The sequence below is a fragment of the Oryctolagus cuniculus genome, chromosome 5 (genome assembly GCF_051225735.1).
Source record: "Oryctolagus cuniculus isolate XC-2025 breed Fujian yellow rabbit chromosome 5, ASM5122573v1, whole genome shotgun sequence".
Classification (NCBI taxonomy): Eukaryota; Metazoa; Chordata; class Mammalia; order Lagomorpha; family Leporidae; genus Oryctolagus; species Oryctolagus cuniculus.
This window is the reverse complement of record NC_142871.1, coordinates 138,656,689-138,676,884: the sequence shown is the minus strand read 5'-3', so window position 1 is coordinate 138,676,884 and position 20,196 is coordinate 138,656,689. Positions and strand designations below refer to the sequence as shown.

The 20,196-nt window shown below is 57.0% G+C and overlaps 3 protein-coding genes across 21 annotated transcripts; 2 read left to right on the top strand and 1 right to left on the bottom strand.

Annotated features, from left to right (window-relative positions):
• Nucleotides 1–1,127: 1,127 nt before the first annotated feature.
• Nucleotides 1,128–5,142, bottom strand: PRRT1 (proline rich transmembrane protein 1). 3 transcript variants are annotated; one of them, XM_089334195.1, is made up of 5 exons: nucleotides 5,002–5,142; nucleotides 4,531–4,672; nucleotides 3,145–3,683; nucleotides 2,298–2,483; nucleotides 1,128–2,153 (listed from the first exon to the last, which is right to left on the bottom strand). In XM_089334195.1, the coding sequence occupies exons 2-5, from the start codon at nucleotides 4,547–4,549 to the stop codon at nucleotides 1,977–1,979; spliced, it is 921 nt and encodes a 306-aa protein (XP_089190321.1). In that variant the 5' UTR covers nucleotides 4,550–4,672; nucleotides 5,002–5,142; the 3' UTR covers nucleotides 1,128–1,976. The 3 variants fall into 3 exon arrangements, with proteins under 3 accessions (XP_089190321.1, XP_089190320.1, XP_089190322.1); XM_089334194.1 differs by having other exon boundaries at nucleotides 1,409–2,153; nucleotides 3,145–3,360; nucleotides 5,002–5,133; XM_089334196.1 differs by having other exon boundaries at nucleotides 1,844–2,153; nucleotides 3,154–3,683.
• Nucleotides 3,243–16,744, top strand: PPT2 (palmitoyl-protein thioesterase 2). Of its 15 annotated transcripts, none has more exons than XM_089334198.1 (10): nucleotides 6,211–6,367; nucleotides 6,909–6,959; nucleotides 7,323–7,513; nucleotides 7,740–7,893; nucleotides 8,325–8,420; nucleotides 8,512–8,619; nucleotides 10,402–10,485; nucleotides 10,610–10,694; nucleotides 15,679–15,733; nucleotides 15,903–16,744. In XM_089334198.1, the coding sequence occupies exons 3-10, from the start codon at nucleotides 7,331–7,333 to the stop codon at nucleotides 16,044–16,046; spliced, it is 909 nt and encodes a 302-aa protein (XP_089190324.1). In that variant the 5' UTR covers nucleotides 6,211–6,367; nucleotides 6,909–6,959; nucleotides 7,323–7,330; the 3' UTR covers nucleotides 16,047–16,744. The 15 variants fall into 15 exon arrangements, with proteins under 15 accessions (XP_089190327.1, XP_089190325.1, XP_089190326.1 ...); XM_089334205.1 differs by having other exon boundaries at nucleotides 6,240–6,367; nucleotides 7,765–7,893; XM_089334201.1 differs by lacking the exons at nucleotides 6,211–6,367; nucleotides 6,909–6,959 and adding an exon at nucleotides 3,243–3,366.
• A 648-nt stretch (nucleotides 16,745–17,392) lies between these two features.
• Nucleotides 17,393–20,061, top strand: EGFL8 (EGF like domain multiple 8). 3 transcript variants are annotated; one of them, XM_089334213.1, is made up of 9 exons: nucleotides 17,393–17,746; nucleotides 18,256–18,384; nucleotides 18,560–18,682; nucleotides 18,768–18,877; nucleotides 18,968–19,063; nucleotides 19,155–19,325; nucleotides 19,405–19,484; nucleotides 19,564–19,717; nucleotides 19,972–20,061. In XM_089334213.1, the coding sequence occupies exons 2-9, from the start codon at nucleotides 18,284–18,286 to the stop codon at nucleotides 20,013–20,015; spliced, it is 879 nt and encodes a 292-aa protein (XP_089190339.1). In that variant the 5' UTR covers nucleotides 17,393–17,746; nucleotides 18,256–18,283; the 3' UTR covers nucleotides 20,016–20,061. The 3 variants fall into 3 exon arrangements, with proteins under 3 accessions (XP_089190339.1, XP_089190341.1, XP_089190340.1); XM_089334214.1 differs by having other exon boundaries at nucleotides 17,445–17,508; XM_089334215.1 differs by lacking the exon at nucleotides 19,564–19,717.
• Nucleotides 20,062–20,196: the final 135 nt, after the last annotated feature.

Below are 20,196 nucleotides of genomic sequence, written 5' to 3'. Positions count from 1 at the left end.
ATAAATAAATCTTACAAAAAAAAGAAGTTAATCCACCGCCTGTGGCACTGGCATCCCATATGGGTGCCGGGTTCTAGTCCTGGTGGCTCCTCTTCCAGTCCAGCTCTCTGCTGTGGCCCGGGGAGGCAGTGGAGGATGGCCCAAGTGCTTGGGCCCTGCACCTGCCTGGGAGACCAGGAGGAAGCACCTGGCTCCTGGCCATTTGGGGAGTAAACCAACGGAAGGAAGACCTGTCTCTCTCTCTCTCTCTGTCTACAACTCTACCTGTCAAATGAATAAAATAAAAATCTTAAAAAAAAAAAAAAAGAAGTCAAGAAACAGGGGATATGAAAGAAAGACACAGACACATTCCCAACAGCAATACTCCCCTACTTAAGAAAACTGTATATGGTGATTTGGGTGAGGAAGTACAAGCTGCAAATGTAGATTGTTTTTTTTTTCAAGACATTTGGCGCAGTGAAGCTGAAAACGTCCAAGGAGAACTGGTGACACCCCCAGCACAGCCCTCGTCCTCCCAAGGCTGCTCTCAGAATAGGAAGCCCGGTGGGGTCAGGGGTCACAGCTGCCCCTGGGCAGATGTCTCACCAGCAGCCTGCACAGTGAAACATCGCGGGGTAAGAATGCACAGAGTCAGGGTAGGAATACAACCAAAGACTCCAGGCCCACAGCTCTGCCACCCCTCACCAAGACCCCAGGAGGCTAAGAAGCTTCAGCCCGCCCAGCTCCCACAGCTCGGTTCTTGTCCCTGTCCCTCTATCCCCTACAGGGCGCCATGTGCCCCTAAACCATGTCACCTCCACCGGCAGCCCACAGTCAGGGACAGCTGCCGCAGGTTGGTTTCTTCCCCTTTCCTCTCCCACCCTTTCCTAGACAACTTCCCCACAGTGGTCTGCCCCCTTCCCTCACTTCCTGCAGATCTGAGAAATCTCTGCATCTCCTTATACATGTCCCTTCTCCAAATCCCCATGCCCACATCCAGCAGGGAGAGGCAAAGAGGCGAGGCCCTGGTGGGCTCCCAGGGACCCCCCCCCTGGTCCGCAGCTCTGTGGGCTCCCACTTCTGTCTCTCTTTGGGAGAGGTGAAGGGCAGGGTCTCTCCGGGGACCGCGGGCTTTGGAATTGCGGTGCTAAATCCACCATGTCTCTTTAATATCATCGTTCAGAAGTTCACACACAGATGTGCACACAGATCAGAACAAGGCGGGGGCCGCCGAGCGAGCGGGGCTGGGAGGGCCGCGGCCTGGGTTCCCTTTGCCGGCTGCCTAGGGCTGGCTGTGGGACGGGTGGTGGGGACTATTTACATTTCTTATCCCAGGGTGAAGGGTCTTCCACCGGAAACCTCTCAAATCTCATTCAAAATAAGAGATGCCGGGATTAGCAAGAAAAAGGGCAGAGGCCGGCGGATGAGGGACTAAACCGTGCTAGCCAAAACGGGGGTGAGCGTTGGGGCACGGCTAGCCCGGGGCTCGGTCCCCTCGCCCGGAGAAGGGGTAGAGTCTGTCTGTCAGCGAGCGAGGCCGGCAGCCACAGACCGGGTCACCGGACTGCATCACCCCTTGGAGAAGAAAAGAGGGCGGAGCCTGCCGATCTGGAGGCGGGGTTTTGTCAGGGCTGGAGCGGAGCCTGCAGAGGACCCTGGGCTTTGGGGACCAGACTCCAGGCTGGGGGGCGCAGACCGAGGGAGCTCCGCCGGGGGCGCTGCACTTTGAGCGGGCGGGGACCTGGGGCGACCGGGGGCCCGGCATTTCGGGGAGCGCCGGGCGTCCCTAGGGGTGTGGGCTCTGCAGGGGTTCCTGAGGAACTGGACTCGCAGCGCGCTCGCGGGGCGAGAGGTCCCGTGGAGGCGGAGCTTAGGATGCAACGAAGTCCGGCGGCCCCCGAGGCAGGTGTGCAGGGCGTCCCCTGGGTCTTCGGCCTGACTGCAGAACGCAGCCGGGAGGTCGCGGGGCGCAGCGCGGAGCCCGGCTGGGTGCGTTTCTAGGGATCCCAGTAGTTCTCGTGGTGCTGCGCGGCGATGATGATGACTACGGTGAGGATGGTACAGAGCACCATGGCTGCAATGCCTACGGCCAGGGAGATGAAGGAGAAATTCCGGGCCTCGCGCGAAGCGATCTCGGCCGACACCATGTCTCCGCGGGCCAGGGCCGTGCGCACCTAGGACAACGGGTGTGGGGAGGGGGCGGTCAGAGAGCCTTGGCCTCGCTCACAGGCCTCGGCCCCGCCCCCAAGATAAGCTCCAGAGCGCCCAGCACTCCCTGGGACTAAGAAAAGCCCAGCAAGCCGCTGCCCTCTCCCCACCTGCACTGCCTTGAAGATGGCGATGATGCCCGTGGGCCAGAAGCAGCAGATGGTGGTCAGCACCGCGATGGGCATGTAGTCGTGTGGCGGACGCCTCGGCTCCAGGAGGGCCAGGCCTGGGCCCTGGGGAGGCGGGGGTAGCGTAGAGGTCACTCCAGTTCCCCCCGGGGTCCCGCCTGCATAGGGCTGTGAAGGAAAGTTGGGGGGGGGGCGATGTCACTGCGACCCTCCCAGAGCTCCCCACGGTGGATTGCTGGCATAGTGGTTTTGAAAGCCCATTCCTTAGTCCGGACTTCTCATTCTACTACCTTGTCAGGACACCCAGATATTTTGCATAGGACCCCCTCCTTCCTTCACTGCGTCACCAACCCCCTTATTCTTGGGGGTCTTGCCCCCTCCAAGCTATGGCCTCACCAGCACTGTTCTGACCTCGCTTCAGTTCTCATTTCTCCCTGCCCACCCAGTCCCGAGTGCTTCTGCCTCATCGACTCAGGTGTCCCCACCCTCAGCACCTCCACCTCGCCCAGGGGTTCTCGGGTGCATTTATTTCTCTCCTGCCAGGCGCTTCAACTTCTTCCAGACTCCTCCGGCCCTCTAAGCTCTGTCCCCTCCAAGGCCCTGACTTGACACCAGTAGACCCGGAGGCCCTCACCTCCAGGAACAGTCCCTGGTCCCGCCCCTCTCGGATTCCCTTCTCTTTGGGTCTTGTCCCTGGAACACCGCCTGGTCCCCTGGCCCTGTTTCTCTATCCCTCCTGCCGCCAGTGCGTCCCCAATTTCAAAGTCTTGTTCCACCTGCCCGGCTCCTCCCAGGCCCCCTACCCCCGCCCCCATCTGCCCCAACTCACCGTACCCACCGGGTAGACCGGCACGTAAGCAGTGCAGGGCTGCAGTTGCAGAGGGTAGCCGGGCGCGACGTAGCCCCCCAGCGGCAACGTGCCCACCGCCCCCGCGTGCGTGGGCACCACGAAGCCGGGGGCCTGGGCGGTCTGGGCTGGCGGCGGCGGGGGCGGGGCGGCAGCGGCGGGTGGCGGCGGGGGAAGTGGGCCCTCGAAGCGAGTCTCCTGCAGGTAAGGGTCGGGTGGCATGCGGGGCAAGGTGGCGCTGCCGGGTGGAGGCGCCCCGGCGGCTGGGCCGGGCGGGGCGTGGTGGGGGGGCCGGGGCAGCGTGGCAGAGGACGAGGGACCGCGCTGCGCGGCGGCCGCAGAGGCGGCCAGGCCGCCTGCTCCTAAGCGCGGCAGGGTGGCCGTGCCAGACTGGTGGTAGTGGTGGTGGTGGTGATGGTGCGAGGAGGGGGCTGCCTGTGGGGGCGGGGCGGGGGGCTCGGCTGGGGGTTGGGGGGCATTGTATGGCGGCGGCGAAGTGTGAGGGACTGAGTCCGGAAGGCCTGGGAGCGGTGAGCCGACAAGAGGATCAGGGGAGAGAAGAGGAGTAAGGCGAGGTGCAGTCAGGGACGGAGGAAGATGGTGGGAGAGACACACACACAGAGAAGTGAGAAGCCATCGCTCATTCTGGGGTCAGAGAGGGGTTGTATCTAGGCCACCTGCTCCCCCCTTCCTTTCCATCTAGTTTTGAGGTCACACCTGTGCTCTGCTCTTCTTTTCATTCAGCGATAAGCACCCAGCTCCCACCAGACCCCGGCTCCTATCCTTGGGGTGGCTTATGGCAGCTGGTCCTGTTTGTTCACATGTGCAGACACGGAACGCCGTGTTGACATGTGTTCAACAGTTGCATAAACACGTATGGGACGACATGTTCCTCTGGGCTATTCCTGCTGTAGAGGGCTGCCCTGGGCTCTCTGGCAATCTCTGGTCATGGTCTTAGGGTATTCCACTCCCCTGCCAACCCCAATCTGATCATGTCTCTCCGTATTTCTCCACTGGATGTCTCCATGTGAGCCGGAGACTGTCCATCTGTCACTCCCAAGAATGCTATCCCTGCAGTCCCTGGCTGAGGCTAAGCCACAGCCACACTGTACCTCCGTCACCCTCTCAACCTGCCCCCCACCCATGTTACTGGCAAGGGGCACAGGAGGATACTGGAAAGAGGAAGGGAAGGGAGGGAGGGGAGGGAGAAAGAATGGGGAGGGGGATCAGGGGGAGTTGAGAGCTGGAGAGAAGAGAAATGGAACAGAGCACCCGAGGTGGGGGGGGCAGGTAAGGGAGGGGGTCGGAGCCGGGGGATAGGTTCAGGAGATTACAGAGGGAGCAGGAGGGTTTGTTATTGTTTTTTACCTGACTTCTCCGATGACATGCCTGTGGTGTCGCTGGGACAAGGTCCCTGCTGTTGGAGTCAGGAACCCCAGCCGGGTCCAGAGTCTGGGTCCGGGATGGCGCAGCCGGCAGCAGCGCAGAGATGGAGAGATGAAGACAGCGGCTGGGGGGGGGTGGAGGTGGGGGGGAGCTTAAAGGGACCGAGGCAAGGGAGGGGGAGGGCTTCAGATGTCTCCCCCCACTTCGTCTCCTCCGTTTCTCTGTACTTGGACCACCTCTCTCCTCCTCTCACCCTGGCATTCTAGCCCCCAGTTTAGGCTCCCTTGGAGTTGTCATGGAAACAGGGAGGCAAGACCAGGCGAGGCGGGTGGGACTAAAGGAAGGAGGGAGAGAGAACTCTCTAGAGTCTTCCCCACCAAGGCTCGCTATAGTGACTACATTACGGGAGGAAGCAAGCAGGTGCGCAGCAAATTCAGTAGCCCAGTTCCTCACCTGGTTCACCCAGCGGGGTCTTCCCTCCCTCAGCTTCCCTTTGAAACTCCCTGCAAGGCAGCAGGGTCTTTTCTCAAATCCTTGGTCGCAGTTTTCTCCTTGTTAGGAGAAATAAATGTGTGGGAGAGCACTGGGCAAAGTGGACAGCTGAGGTGGTCTGAAAAGTTTCTAAGGTACAGCGTGCACCTGCAGTGAAGTGAGATGATTGGGGATAGTCAGGCCTGTTGGGATGGGTGTGGGGAGAGGCAAGAGTGAGCTTGGAAGGTTGCAGAGACATCTTCCTCCCGGGTTAAGGAGCTTTGGGAGAGGAAGGATGGCAGCGAGGTTGGGGAAAGCATGTTTGTGCTTCCCGGCCCACCTTGCCTGTCCAGCTGCCCTGGGCTTCCTGGGGCGTCTGTGTTCACATCCATTCTCCGAAGTCCCCTGCCCCCACCCACCGCGGCTGCCCACGCAGCTCCACCTCCTGAGCGACCCGAGGCACCCGGTTATTGCAGTCTTTTATTTGCTTTTTGCGTCTTGGAAGCGCGTGGGTGGGGAGGGGGTTGAGGACAGGCGGCCTAGCGAGATTCACACCAGTTGGTCTTTTTGCAAAAAAAAAAAAAAAAAAAAAAAAAAAAAAAAAAGCCAGAGAAATATTGTTATCCCCCTTTCTCCCTTTTCTCTGCTCTTGAAGGCTGGTACTTCCCGGTCCCCGCCAGAGGCAGTCGCTGTCGCTGTTCCAGTCCTGGCGGGGACCGCAGACCGGCACCGAGTCCCGACCGGGACCGGGACCAGGACCGCAGGGATTCAGATCCCAGCCTCTTACCGGTCATTCCGGTTTTGCAGGCGTTCGCTTGAGCCCCTGGTCCCTTCCCCCAACCCCTCCTCACTTGACACAATCCCGAGCGCAGATCGGTTTTATTGGGAGAGACGAGTTTAGCAGGAGGAAAGCGTGTGCCAGGAGGGAGGAGGAGCTCAGACCTGCTGAGAAATCCTTTCCTAATGGACGCGTCTTCAGATACTAAGTAAAAGCCCTAACAGATAAAGCTCTGGCCGCGACGCTAGGGTGTCGGGCAGGGGGAGCACAGAGGCAGAGCAGGTGTGGACGCCCGAAGTCCGGACGGGGTGGGAGGGCCCGGAGCTGCCCCGGGAGGCCCGGCTGGTAGGGGTCGCCCAGTTTCAAGGATCTGTCGGAACCACGCAGGCGTGAGTCAGCGCAGCCCTGGGGGCCCTCCGCCCCTTGGGGGGTGGGTCGTCTTTGGGGGGGGGCAGTCTAGTGGAGTGAGGGCGGGGAAACTGGGCCAGGCTGCACTTAGCTCAAGGGGCCTTGAGGACTCTCCGCGTCTCGGGAGACAAGGGCACTACACGCACTTCACAAGGAAGAGCTGTAAGGCGCTGACCTGGGGCGGGCGCGCGGGCACCCTGAGGACGCCTGGGCTGCCGTCAGCCCTCTTGGCCGCCCCGCCAGCTCACTCAGCCGGCGGGCGGCAGAAGGCGCAGGCCCCCTGTCCCCAGTCTGCCCCCAGCGTCCCTTGGGGACAGGGAACTTCGCGTTCCGCTGCGGAGCCGGGCCTCTGAATTGGGAAGTGGGGGCAAAGCAAGGCAGAGAAACCGAGCCCTTGAGTCTCTGGGTGCCGCGGGGGCCCGAGAAGCTTTCTTTCGATGCCCAGGATAATCGTTGCTTCTCCTTCTCCCCACTGGCCTGAATGGATCGCTCCGTTTATCCCCCCCCCCGCTCCTAGGGCGCAGTGGAACGTTCCACTGCCCCTCCGGTCCCGGGCCGCGTTACGGGGGACGCTGGCACCGTTGCCAGGGAAAGCCCCGGACGTGACGGCTTTGCGCGACCCCGAGCAGCCCTCGCCGCTCCCACCCGTCGTTCCCCGGCGCGCTGTCCTCTCACACCCCCTTGCCTTCCTCGCGGGTTCCAGGCTATCGAGAAGTAAACAGCGGGAGGACAGAGGCCTACGGAAGCGGGCCAGGTGGGCGTGTGCCCTCTCCAGGGGGCTAGGCTGCTGCGCGGGGGTCGTCCAGAACCCCTGCTCGTGCTAGGCTGCTGTGATGCGTTAGGAAGCTTAAGGGCCTGGGGACCCTGCCCCCTGCCTCTCTCCACCCCCTCCCCGCCGAGCGCCGAGTTGGGGGCGGGACTTGAGGTGCTCACGGGCGCATCTGCGTGGCCGAGGGGTGTGTTTGTGGGGAAAGGACTGGAGTTTGTGGGAAGTAGGTTATTTTGTGACAAGGACCGGCTGTGGGAGCAGGAAGGGAAGGTTTGATGGCCAGGCGTTTATTGTGAGCCGGGGAGGAGTCGTTGTCTCCTCACAGCCTCTCATCTCCCCCCTCCTCAGGCGGGAGCATGCTGGGGCTCGGTGGGCAGCGGCTGCCCTGCGCCTGGGTCCTGCTCCTGTTGCCGTTCCTGCCGCTGCTGCTGCCCGCAGCCCCCGCGCCGCACCGCGCTGCCTACAAGCCGGTCATTGTGGTGCACGGGCTCTTTGACAGCTCGTACAGCTTCCGCCACCTGCTGGAATACATCAACGAGGTCTGTCGGGGACGCGGGGTGGAGGGCATTGAGGGTGTCCACAGAGACTGGGGAGGGGGAGGGCGGGGGAAGAGCTGAACGCCGCTCCTCTGGGCCTGCCCGGTTCCCTGCCGGGGGCCGGGAAGGCCTGGTTCCAGCAGGGCACCGTCGGCCTGCGGTTGCTGGGAAGGGGGAGGGGGGACGCTCACAGCCCTTCCGCGGCGGCTGCATTGCCCCCTCCTCACAGACACACCCTGGGACTGTGGTGACAGTGCTAGATCTCTTCGATGGGAGAGAGAGCTTGCGGCCCCTGTGGGAACAGGTGCAAGGGTTCCGAGAGGCTGTGGTCCCCATCATGGCAAAGGCCCCTGAAGGGGTGCATCTCATCTGCTACTCTCAGGGTAGGCAACCCCTCCCCCGACTCCTGAGCCCTGTCTGTTTCATCCTTGCGTGGGAAAAGCTGCCAGGTGTCCCCTCTTCTGCGCCACACTGCCCAGAGAGAGAGCCCTGTCACCTGGGCCTTTCCTTTCTGACTTTTCTAGTGTTGGGCTCGTCTCAGGCTCTTGTATGGGAGGGAGGCTCCTTCTTCCTGCGTAACTCTTGGTTCTTGGACTTGAGGGCTATGGGGTGTGTAGAAGCATCCCAGAGTTAGCATCAGGCAGCCTGGAACCTATTCTGGCTGTGCCACAGGGCGTGTGACCTTTTGGGTCAGGGTGTATCTGCCTTCTCCTAGTCTCCTTTATGTGCATTGTGGAGGGGGGAAGAGTAGGGCTGCAGTCTCTCGTCCTGGCTGCCCTTAAGACCCTGCCCAGCCTTGGTGTTCTTCCTACAGGGGGCCTCGTGTGCCGGGCCCTGCTCTCTGTCATGGACGATCACAATGTGGATTCTTTCATCTCCCTTTCCTCACCACAAATGGGACAGTATGGAGGTGAGTGGGCACTGTGGGCTCCACTGAAGGCCTTGAGCTTGGCGGGCACAAGGTTGGTGGCCACTTGGCACTGCCGCTGCTCTTTTGCCAGACACAGACTATCTGAAGTGGCTCTTTCCCACCTCCATGCGGTCCAACCTCTACCGGATCTGCTATAGCCCCTGGGGCCAGGAATTCTCCATCTGCAACTACTGGCACGGTGAGTTGGGGTTGCTGAACGGGGGGCCCCACGGAGAGGGCATCCTGGAGGGGGAGGGCTGTGGCTCTCCTCTCTACAGCAATAGTGATAACTTGCATTATGGAGCACGTCCTATCTGAACAGGCAGCATTGCAATGCCTTCTGTTTATCACCTCATTGCCTCAGAGTCTCTATCTGATGCCGGGGTCGACACAGCCTGTCTGTAAAGAGCCACATAGGAAATGTTTTGGGCTTTTTAGGCCATAAAATCTCTGCCACAGCTGCTCAATTCTGTTGCAGTATGAAAACAGCCATAGACCTTATGTAAATACATGTGTCTCTATTCCAGTGAAACTTGAGTTACAAAAATGAGTGGCAGGGGAGGGCGTTGTGGCACAGTGGCTTAAGCTGCCCATATCGCATATTGTAGCACCTTGTTCAAGTCCTAGCTACTACGATTCCTATCCCGCTTCCTACTAATGCACCTGGGAAGGCAGTGGATGATAGCCCAAATACTTGGGTCTCTACTACCCACGTGGGAGACCTGGATGGAGTTCCTGGCTCCTGGCTTGGAATGGAACCAACCAACCAATCTATCTTCCTTCCTTCCTTCCTTCCTTCCTTCCTTCCTTCCTTCCTTCCTTCCTCGCTCTCTCACTCTCTCGCTCTCTCGCTCTCTTGCTCTTTCTTTAATTTATTTGACAGGTAGAGTTATAGACAGTGAGAGAGAGAGAGAGAGACAGAGAGAAAGGTCTTCCTTCCGTTGGTTCACTCCCCAAATGGCCACCATGGCCGGCGCTATGCTGATCCGAAGCCAGGAGCCAGGTGGCTCTTCCTGGTCTCCCATGGGGGTGCAGGGGCCCAAGAACTCAGGCCATCCTCCACTGCCCTCCTGGGACTGGAAGAGGTGCAACCAGGACTAGAACCCGGTGCCCATATGGGATACCGGTGCCGCAGGCGGAGGATTAATCAAGTGAGCCACAGCGCCGGCCCCTGGAAGATTTCTTTCTTTCCTTGTCTCTGCCTCTGTCACTGTGCCTTTCAAATAAATACATCTTTTGTTTTTCTTAAAAAAGATTTTACTTATTTATTGGAGAGACAGAGAGGGAGAGACAGAGAGAAAGGTTTACTCTGGTTTATTCCCCAAATGGCCGCAATGGCTGGAGCTGGGCTGATCCAAAGCCAGGAACCTGGAGCTTCTTTGGGGTCTCCTACACAGGTACAGGTGCCCAAGAAGTTGGGCCATCTTCCACTGCTTTCCCAGGCCATAAACAGAGAGCTGGATTGGAAGAGGAGCAGCCAGGACTTGAACCGGCGTCCATATGGGATGCTGGCCTTGCAGGTGGAGGCTTAGCCTACTATGCCACAGCACCAACCCAAATACTTGGGTCTCTACTACCCATGTGGGAGAAAAAATAAATAAATAAATCTTAAAATCTTAAATCTTAAATCTTAAAAAAAAAAAAAAAAGTGACAGGTTAGATTTTGCAAATAGGTCATTGACTCTACTATATGACTTTGGATAAGTTGCTTACTTTGCCGTGACTCAGCTTTCTTGATTTGTGAAATAATAACAGAGCATGAACCTCATGGAGCAGTTGTCAGGTTAAGTAAGTTAATGAATGTGATGTTCTTTGAACAGCATCTGCCTCCTAATAGGTGCTGGATAGTCATGCTTGCTTTCATGTTAATAATTACTGTTGCTGGTGTGACGGGGCTAACCGCCCATTACTGTAGCCTCCTGACTGGTCTTGCCGCCCCTTCATCCTCCCCTGACTGTCCTGTAACTGCTGTTTGTCCCAGACCCTCACCATGATGACTTATACCTCAATGCCAGCAGTTTCCTGGCCCTGATCAATGGAGAGAGAGACCATCCCAACGCCACTGGTGAGACCCCCATGCTCCTACTTGGGTCCCCCTTCCTGCTTCTCTGACCTACTGTGTCCCCCACTCTGGCCTGACCTGACCCCTGTGGCTGACTGAGGCTCTCTTCTTTCCAACCCCCACACAGCATGGCGGAAGAACTTCCTTCGTGTGGGCCGCCTGGTGCTCATTGGAGGCCCTGATGATGGTGTTATTACTCCCTGGCAATCCAGGTAACAAGGGACTGCGTGGCCTGAAGCTTGGCTAAAGACACTGCCTAGGCCCCATCAATCTCTGTCTCACGCCTCCCTACCTTCCACTCATTCTGCCGCCCCAGACCAAATCCTGGAGGTTGTACCCCAACCCCTGTGTCTACCATGTCACTTCACTAAGTCCTACTGACCGATTCTACTTTCTCTCCATCCCTGCCACCACCCCGTCTGAGTAAAAGTTTGCAATTTCCAAGTTCTTGGGAAGTGGCAGAGATGGCATAGAGGGCCCCATGTACTCTTCACCCAGTTTCTCTTATGCAGTTACATCTTGCCTAAGTAGAGCAATATCAAAACCAGGAAACTGGTACTGGTACAGTGTGTGTGTAACTCTATGCCATTTTGTCACATTTCCTACCACCTCTTTTTTTTTTTTTTTTAAAGATATATTTATTTATTTGAAAGTCAGAGTTACACAGAGAGAGAAGGAGAGAAAGAGAGAGGTCTTCTATCCATTGGTTCACTCCCCAATTGGCTGCAACAGCTGGAGCTGCGCCAATCCAAAAGCCAGGAGCCAGGAGCTTCTTCTGGGGCTCCCATGCAGGTGCAGGGGCCCAAGGACTTGGGCCATCTACTACTGCTTTCCCAGGCCATAGCAGAGAGCTGGACTGGAAGTGGAGCAGCCGGTACTCAAATCCGGCCCCACCGCCTCTTTATTTACCTAGAATATGCTCACAGCCTCCAGCCTCTCCTTGTTGCCCTCAGGAAAATCCGAGGCTCTGTGGCACTTTGTGCTCACCTCTGTTATGGGTGATCTGAAATGTCACCTGAACTACTTCAGTTGCCCAACAAATACTGCCCAAGCATCATGTGCCCAGGTGCTGTTCTGGGCCATGGGGATGTGCTGGTCAGGAGAAGAGTCCCTCGTGGCTTACGTTCTAGCTGGGGACAATGATACGTAGAAAAGTATGCCATGTGGTGACAAAATAAGGCAGAGGAAGGGATCACAGGATGAGTGGGACCCGTTTTGCATGGTGGCTAAGGAAGTCGTCCTGGTTTGCTCAGACTGAAGGAAGTGAGGGAGGGAATTGGGCAATGGTCTGGGGACAGAATGACCCAGGGAGAAAGGGCACCTGCAAAGGCCCTGGGGCAGGTGTGAGGAATAAGGAGGCCAGGATGGCTAGAGCACAAGGAGCTGGGGAGAGGGTGGTAAGGAAGTGAAGGAGGCAGCAGGGGACCAGTTATGTGGAGCCTGTGTTGGCTGAAGTGAGGCCCTTGACTTTATATTTATTTTTTATTGTGATAAAATTTAGTTAACATAAAAAATACTATTTTAATTCATTTAAAAAAAGATTTTATTTATTTATTTGAGAGGTAAACTTATATATAGAGAGAGGGAGAGACAGAGAGAGAGAGGTCTTCCATCCGCTGGTTCACTCCCCAAATAGCCCCAGTGGCTGGATCTGGGTCAATCTGAAGTCAGGAGCCAGGAGCTTCTTCCAGGTCTCCCATGGATTTGCAGGGTCTCAAAGACTTGGACCATCTTCTACTGCTTTCCCAGGTCATGGCAGAGAGCTGGATTGGAAGTGGAGCAGCTGGGATACAAACTGGTGCTTATATGGGATGCTGGCACCGCAGGTGAAGGCTTAGCCTACTACGCCACAGTGCTGGCCCCTATTTTAACTAAATTTTTTTAAAAAAGATTTATGTATTTATTTGAAAGAGTCACACACAGAACGAGAGGCAGAGAAAAAAGTCTTCCATTTGCTGGTTCACTTCCCAATTGGCCACAATGGCCAGAGCTGTGCTGATCCGAAGCCAGGAGCCAGGAGCTTCTTCTGTGTCTCCCACATGGGTGCAGGAGCCCAAGGACTTGGGCCATTTTCTACTGCTTGCCTGGGACATAGCAGAGAGCTGGATCAGAAGTGGAGCAGCTGGGACTCAAACCGGCGCACTGCAGGCAGCAGCTTTACCCGCTTACACCACAGCGCCAGCCCCTATTTTAACTCATTTTAAAGTGTACAGTTTATGCTGTTTAAATGCATTCATATTGTTGTGCAGCCATCCCCACTGTCCATCTTCAGAACTTTTTCCCCCTCAAACTGAAATTCCACATCCATTAGAGAAGTCCCCATCCCTACCTCCTCCCAGCCCCTAGCAGCCAGGGCCTTTGATTGTTTATTCTGAGTGGGATGGGAGGGTGTCAGAGGTGCTGAGTGAAGGAGTGAGACCCCTTACAACGCCACAATAGTTCAGTTGCAAGGGACAGGCTTTACCTACGTGACCTCATTTCACCCTTGCAGCCACCTTATGACTGACAGCAGCAGTGCGTTATATGCGCTTGTTCATGTCCCAAGGCACTGTTTTGAGTAGTTCTCCTACGTAAGCTTATTCAACCCCCACCAGAACCCTACAAGGTAATTCCTGTTATCTTCAATGGACATAAAAGGACACAAAGAGATTAAGTAACTTGCGCACATTTAGAGAGTAAAGTCAGGCAGTCTCTCTGAAGGAGACGTCTCATCTCAGACAAGGAGGGTAAGCGACAGATGTAATGTACTCTGCAGAGAGTAGGGCAGAGCTGGGGCGGCAGTCCAGGTCCCTGTGGCCCTACTGCTGTCCTCCGCTTTCTGCCATCCAGCCCCTCCACAAGGCCCCAGGCCCGCCCCCACCCCCTCCACTATGCCGTTGTGCCTCCTCTCTGGGCCTTTGCTTCGCTGATCCCGTTTTGCCCAGCACAGCCTTCGCTGGGCCAGGGTGATGGCGAGAAAGCCTTTGCCGCTGCTCTAGAACTAGGAAGTGGCCTATCCCCTTAGTTCCCACAGCCTGCTGGACTCAGCACTGTTAGCGTTTATGTTATTTGTGGTCAGGATTCTCTCAGTGCCTGCACTAGTTAAGTATTCTTTAATTTTAAAAAATCTTAAGACTTTTTTATTTTGAAGTGCTTTGTACTTGAGGTTACTGCAGGTGACACTGTGGCGCAGTGGGTTAAGCCACTGCCTGCGATGCCAGCATTCCACACCAGAGTGCCTGTTCAAGTCCTGGCTACTCCACTTCCCATTTAGCTTCCTGTGAGTGGACCTGGAAAAGCAGTGGATGATGGCTCAAGTACTTGGGTTCCTGCCACACACATAGAAGACCCAGATGGGATTCCAGGCTCCTATCTTTGGCATGGCTCAGCCCTGGCTGTTGTGGGCATTTGGAGAATGAAACAGCAGATGGAAGATATCTCTCTCTCTCTCCTTTCTCTTTCTCTCTCTCTCCTCTCTCTCTCTTTCACTCTGTCAAAATAAATGAAAAATATTTTTTCCCAAAAAATGTTACCAAAATAGTACAAAGCACCCTTGTATATTTTTAGCTAGATTTTCAAATGTTAACATTTTACTGTGTTTACATTAATATCTTTTCTGCCTCCCAAAAGTCCCTAAGTAAATAAATACATATTTAAAAATTTACTTATTTGAAAGGCAGAGTTACAGATCTTTCATCTACTAATTCACTCCCCAGATGGGCTACAATGGCCAGGGCTGGCCCAGGCTGAAGCCAGGAGCCTAAAATTCTATCCCGGTCTCCCACATGGGTGCAGGGGCCTAAGCACTTGGGCCATCTTCCACTGCTTTTGCAGGCACGTTAGCTTGCAGCTGGATTGGAGGTGGAGCAGCCAGGACTGGCACTGATGTTCATATGGGATGCCTGTGTTGCAGATGGTGGCTTAACTTTCTGTGCCACAGTGCGGGTCCCCTAAATGTATTTTATGTTTCCTTGTATCTGGTAATATTCAGTTATATTTATTATAGTTGGGGCCGGTGCTGTGGTGTAATGGGTAAGGCCGCTGCCTGCAGTGCTGGCATCCCATATGGGTGCTGGTTTGAGACCTGGCTGCTCCACTTCTGATCTGGTTCTCTGCTGTGGCCTGGGAAGCAGTGGAAGATGGCCCAAGTCCTTGGGCCCCTGCACCTGCATTGGGAGACCTGGAAGAAGCTCCTGGCACCTGGCTTTGGATCAGCTCCAGCTGTTGCAGCCATTTGAGGAATGAACCAGTGGATGGAGGACCTCTCTCTCTCTCACTCTTTCTCTCTCTGCCTCTCCTCTCTCTGTGTGACTCTTTCACATAAATAAGTAAATCTTAAAAAAATATAGTCAACATTTAAATATGTGTTCCCTTTGAAAGTAGCTTGCAGACATGATGTCTCTATCTCTGAATACTTCAGTGCATCCATGTACATACATGGAACATTTTAAAATATGTCCATTAAAATATAAAAAATACATCCACAGTACAATTATCAAAAGCAGGAAATTAAAACAGAGACCGTAATCTATAGACCTTATTCAGATTTTTTCAATTGTCTTTGTAAGAAAGAAAAAAAAATCCGATACATAATTTAACTCAGGATCATGTAACATTTAGTCATCATCCTTCTCTCCTTTTTTAAAGATTTTTTTGAAAAGCAGAGGGGAGGGCCTTCCATTCACTGGTTCACCCCCCAAAATGGCTGCTACCGCCAGGGATGGACCAGGCTGAAGCCAGGAGCCAGGAACCCCATCCAGGTCTCTCACATGGGTGGCAGGGACTCAAATACTTGGGCCCTCCTCTGCTGCCTGCTAGGTGCATTAGCAGGGAGCTGGATCAGTAGTGGAGCAGCGGGGGCTCCAACTGGCAGTCTGGCTCCAAACTGGGATGTGGGTAGCCGCTTAACCAGCTGTGCCACGATGCTCACCCCAGTTGTCAGACTCTAGTCTCTCTTAATCAGGAATAGTTGCTCAGTCCTTGTCCATGACATTGCTGTTTCTGCAGCATATGGACCAGCTGTTTTGTAGAATTTCCTCATGACCAGATTCGGGTTATGTATTTTTGCTAAGATGTCCTCAGTGTGCCATGTCCTGAGGCACACGATGCCCAGTTGAGTGTCCCCCTGCTGCCTGCATTCCTGAAGGACCTTGGCCCACCTTGGTTTTCTCCAGCTCTCCTGATAACCTCCTCCCCACCCCCGAAATCTCTTTGTAGCTTTTTTGGATTCTATGATGCAAATGAGACGGTCTTGGAGATGGAAGAACAACTGGTGAGCTCCCTGGGGTCACTTCACCCATTGCGCCCCCTCCTTCCAGAGCTCTCCCTGTCACTGACCACTGCATTGAAGGGTTCACCCTGTGGGGAGGGGGCCCCGGACACCAGCAGCAACTGACTTTGTCCCTCTTTTTATCTTTCTTCTATGTTTCACCGCCTCGAAGGTTTATTTGCGTGACTCTTTTGGGTTGAAGACTCTCTTGGCACGGGGGGCCATAGTGAGGTGTCCGATGGCCGGGATCTCCCATACAACCTGGCACTCCAACCGCACCCTCTACGATACCTGCATCGAACCCTGGCTCTCCTGAGGGTGTTCTCGGGTCCCTAGGACCGCCCCAGCGCAGAGCCCCAGCGGTGGTCTTGGAAAGCAGTCAAGCTCCGGCATGCCTGTGGCCACCTCACGGCTCCCACACTGCCCCTGCCAACCAGGGCTCCCAGAACCTCCGCCCCCACCCCCCGCCCCCCGGCCCTGCTCTCCCGTGAATGACAGGTCCTGGTCTTCCCTACCTCACGTCCTCTTGTCGGGGGCTGCTCCATGCTCTCCCTTTCTCCCAGAGCTGAGGTTGGGAAGTGGGAGGCAGGTTTTTAACTTGTGACTGCTGCTGCTGCTGCTCCAGATCTGGCTGTACAGGAGGAGAATGCAGCCCCTGCCCACCCCAGGGGCCTCCCTCCAGGCCACTCAGGACATTTTTAGCTTCTGTCCTCTCATGTCCCCTTTTCCTCTGGACTGCCCTGTTCGTCAGCCTTCCTCACCCCCAAGAGAGACCACCCATGGGAGTGGGGTTCTGAGGCTCCCCTATGGGGACAGTTATGTTGTTGAAGTGTCAGTGTTGGGGAATATCTGTGGCCTGTGAGGCCCATCTCAGGTTTGGGGATCCCCCAGTCCCTATGATCAGTGTTGGGGTACCCCTGGGAGCCTAGTTTCTTTGAGGCCCCAGCCCCTCTTTTAACTACCCTCAAATGGGTATTACTCCTGTATTTATGGGAATAAAGTTCCATTTCCGCAGTGCTGCTTGGCTCATTTCCACATGAAGGGGACCTGGCTCTCCAAGCAGGGTGGGGATGGAGAGCCCAAGGCCTGGGTGCCCGGATGCCTGGTGCGGGGCGGGGACCCCCTTGGTGTTTCCGCTCTCTCAATGCCCATTCTGTGTGGGTTCCTGATTCTCTGCGGGTTCTTTCCTGCTGAAGACAATTCTCTTCCTGTCCCAGCCTCAGATTGGGGGGCTGAGCCCGGGGCTTCAGTGGTGTGCACGGCCACAGCCTCATGGGTGGAACAGCCTCATGGGTGGAATGTGCCCGCCATCCCAGCCTAGACGAGGGGGCTGAGGGTCAGGGTGGGCATTCGTCGCGCCCCTCTTCGACCTTTGTGGGCCCAAGCTGGGTGAGGGGCTGGACAATGAGCCTCCTTTTCCTTGAAAGAAGGAATTTTGACTGGGACAATAGGGCCCTGTCTGCTGTGGCATGGGGAGTGGTGACTGACTCAACTCTGGCCCCTAAGCCCTAACAAATGTCATCAAGAGATGGGGACAGTTTTCCCCTTGGTGCCCTGCTGCCCTCTGTGACAACTTGCCCTTCTTTCTTCAGCTGATCTTGCTGCTTCTGGGACCTGAGCCACTCGCGCGCGCGCCTTCTCTCTCTGCCCCAGAGAGCTGGGTTGAAGGGGTGTGTGTGTGTGTGTGTGTGTGTGCGCGTGCACACACGTGCTGGGGCGGCGTTACAGAGCCAGTAGCTGTGCTGCCTTTGAGCATCTAGAAGCAGGGGGCTCAGAGGGTGGGTATTTCCAGGGAGCCTTTTGTTGCAGTGGGGGTGAGGGCAGTGAGACTTGACCCCATTGCGTTGACCAGGCTGGAGCTGAGGAGGCGGCTTGTGGAAGGGGGCAGGAATGGGAGGACCCTGTCTGGCCCAGCCCCTCCTCTCCTTCCCAGCCTGCCCAGGCCCACCCACTAGTCTGAGTTACTGCTGCGGGACTGCTCTGCCTGAAGTCTCCCTGGAGAAAAGGGGAAGCCAGGTAGGGAGAGAATGTCATGGGGAAAGAGTGGGGGTCACTCAGAGTCTTAGGGTGGGTGGGGGTTGGGAAGCACTAAGTCGGGAGTGTGTGGCATCAGGTTGTATGGGATGGTGTGGGTGTGTGAAGGTAGCAGGATGGTTTAAAGGTGTGGCGGCTGCAGGTGCTTAGGTTTGTGTGTAAGGTGCGAAGGTGTACATCTTGGGTCTTGAAAGTATGAAGATGAAATTGTAGGAGGGCATGTTAGAAAGGATAACCACGTGTTTTGCAGAGCAGATGAGGGGCGGATAGGCTGCGGGGTGCTGGAGTGTGTCGGGCTGGGAGCCTGGATGCTCTCGGTGGATCATGATATGCTAAATGGGTGGCGCCAGTTAAAGGTACACACAGGTGCAGACAATCCAGGTGTGAACTGAGTGTCTGTCACTTCCTTAGAAGGGCTGGCAGACTGCTCTTGGTGGGGCGGAGACGAGCAGCAGAGGGAAGAGCATCCATTAATCTTTTCTTGCCTGCAGCCCTTGAAGTCTGAAGTCAAAGAGGATCATGGGGTCTGGGGCTGAGCTGCGCACTCTCTTAAGCGGACTCTTCCTCTTCCTGCGACTGCTGTCAGGCGAGGGGGCCAAGGGTGGATCCCTCAAAGCGAGGTGACACAGGGGATGGGGCCGGGGTGAGGTCCTGCGGGGAGCCTCTGCTGGGGGTGGGGCTTCACAGGAGGCATCTCCTCCAGGGGGAGCTGGGCCTCTGTGGCCCCAGGAGGGAAGTGGGACTCCTGCCTCTCCAGACCCCTGCCCACTCAATGTCTCTCCGGCAATGACGCAGTCAGGGGGTCTGCGCCAAGCAGACACTGATGGTCCCGCTCCGCTACAACGAATCCTACAGCCAACCAGTGTACAAACCCTACCTGACCCTGTGTTCTGGGAGGCAGGTCTGCAGCACCTACAGGTGAGGGCCAGGGAGTTGGGGCTCCAGGCTTTCTCGAAGGGCCCCAAAGACCCCATGCAAGCCCGAGGCGGGCGCTGTGTTCCAGGACCACGTACCGCGTGGCGTGGCGGGAGGTGAGGCGCGAGGTGCCGCAGACCCACACCACGTGCTGCCAGGGCTGGAAGAAGCGGCACCCGGGGGCGCTCACCTGTGAAGGTGAGGCCGGGTCTTTCAGGCCCTGCGGGCGGCGCGGGAGAGCAGGGCTCGGCTTGGTCTGAATCCCCACTCCCCCGGCCCGGCCCGCAGCCATCTGCGCCAAGCCTTGCCGGAACGGAGGCAGCTGCGTCCGGCCCGGCCAGTGCGAGTGCGCCCCCGGCTGGGGAGGGAAGCACTGTCACGTGGGTGAGTCGGTTCACCACCCCTGCAAGCGGCGCGCGCGCCCCCGCCCCCGACCGCGTCCCCCGCTCAGCCCTCTGCTCTTTCCGGTAACCAGACGTGGACGAGTGCAGGGCCGGCGTCTCCCTCTGCTCGCACCGCTGTCACAACACGGCCGGCAGCTTCACCTGCGGCTGCCCTCACGGTCTGGTGCTGGGACCCGACGGTCGCACTTGCACGGAGGGGTCCCCGGAAGCCCCAACTAGTTCCAGTATCCTCAGCGTGGCCGGTGAGTGTAGGTCACGGGGAAGGCTCAGGGCCAGCGCCAGGGCGGGCAGGTGGTCACCCCTCCTTCTCCCTTGCCCTAGTTCGGGAGGCAGAACCTGATGAGCGCGCCTTGAGGCGTGAGGTTCGTGAGCTTCGAGGGCGCCTGGAGCGACTGGAGCAGGTGAGCAGAGGCGCTTGGGGCCAAGCCTGCGGCGTGGAGGGCCCCATCACCAACACCCCGAGGCGTCTCTTGTTCCTAGTGGGCCAGTCAGGCCGGGGCCTGGGTTCGGGCGGTGCTGCCCGTGCTGCCTGAAGAGCTGCAGCCAGAACAGGTGGCAGAGCTGTGGGGCCGAGGCGACAGAATCGAATCTCTCAGCGACCAGGTGCTGCTGCTGGAGGAGAGGCTGGGCGCCTGTGAGTCCTCGCACTTCTCCCTCCCTCCGCACCTGCTCTGCGGGAGCCCCTCCCCAGTCCCTCTTTTCTAGAAACCCCTCCCCCAAGCTCACGGTCCCCTAATCGTCCCTGATTAGCCTCACTTCACTGCTACTGGGGGGAGGGGGCTTCATAGCAGTGCCACACTGCTGGGTGAGAGTGGCAACAGTGCACATCCAGGCTGGAGGCAGCCCACCCCCCCCCCCCATGTTGTCTGTCCCCTTGTCATTAACCAGGTTCCTGTGAAGACAACAGCCTGGGCCAAAGCCTCAATCACTGATAAGGAGCTCCGCAGCACCCTTGCCCCCTAATTTATACAGACACTGGACCCACTAATCCTCTGGCATTGGCCACCTGGGAGCTGCAGATAAGGCTACAGCAGAGCAGAGCTGAAGAGGGGGTGCAGGTCGCCCTGCAGCCGGCCCCAGTCTTCTGGCTGGGGGCAGGTTGCCTGGGCAAGG

What these genes read in the sequence shown, in the direction of transcription:
- PRRT1 (XM_089334194.1), bottom strand. An exon ending in CGGTCTACCCGGTGGGTACG is followed by an intron (nt 2,484 to 3,144) that starts GTGAGTTGGGGC and finishes TTTCCTTCACAG; the next exon opens with CCCTATGCAGGCGGGACCCC. An exon ending in CCATCTTCAAGGCAGTGCAG is followed by an intron (nt 2,154 to 2,297) that starts GTGGGGAGAGGG and finishes CCGTTGTCCTAG; the next exon opens with GTGCGCACGGCCCTGGCCCG.
- EGFL8 (XM_089334213.1), top strand. Translation starts at nt 18,284, where the DNA reads ATGGGGTCTGGGGCTGAGCTGCGCACTCTCTTAAGCGGACTCTTCCTC. An exon ending in AGGGAAGCACTGTCACGTGG is followed by an intron (nt 19,064 to 19,154) that starts GTGAGTCGGTTC and finishes TCCGGTAACCAG; the next exon opens with ACGTGGACGAGTGCAGGGCC. An exon ending in GGAGGAGAGGCTGGGCGCCT is followed by an intron (nt 19,718 to 19,971) that starts GTGAGTCCTCGC and finishes GTCATTAACCAG; the next exon opens with GTTCCTGTGAAGACAACAGC.
- PPT2 (XM_089334201.1), top strand. Translation starts at nt 7,331, where the DNA reads ATGCTGGGGCTCGGTGGGCAGCGGCTGCCCTGCGCCTGGGTCCTGCTC. An exon ending in TCTCATCTGCTACTCTCAGG is followed by an intron (nt 7,894 to 8,324) that starts GTAGGCAACCCC and finishes TTCTTCCTACAG; the next exon opens with GGGGCCTCGTGTGCCGGGCC. An exon ending in CATCTGCAACTACTGGCACG is followed by an intron (nt 8,620 to 10,401) that starts GTGAGTTGGGGT and finishes TGTTTGTCCCAG; the next exon opens with ACCCTCACCATGATGACTTA.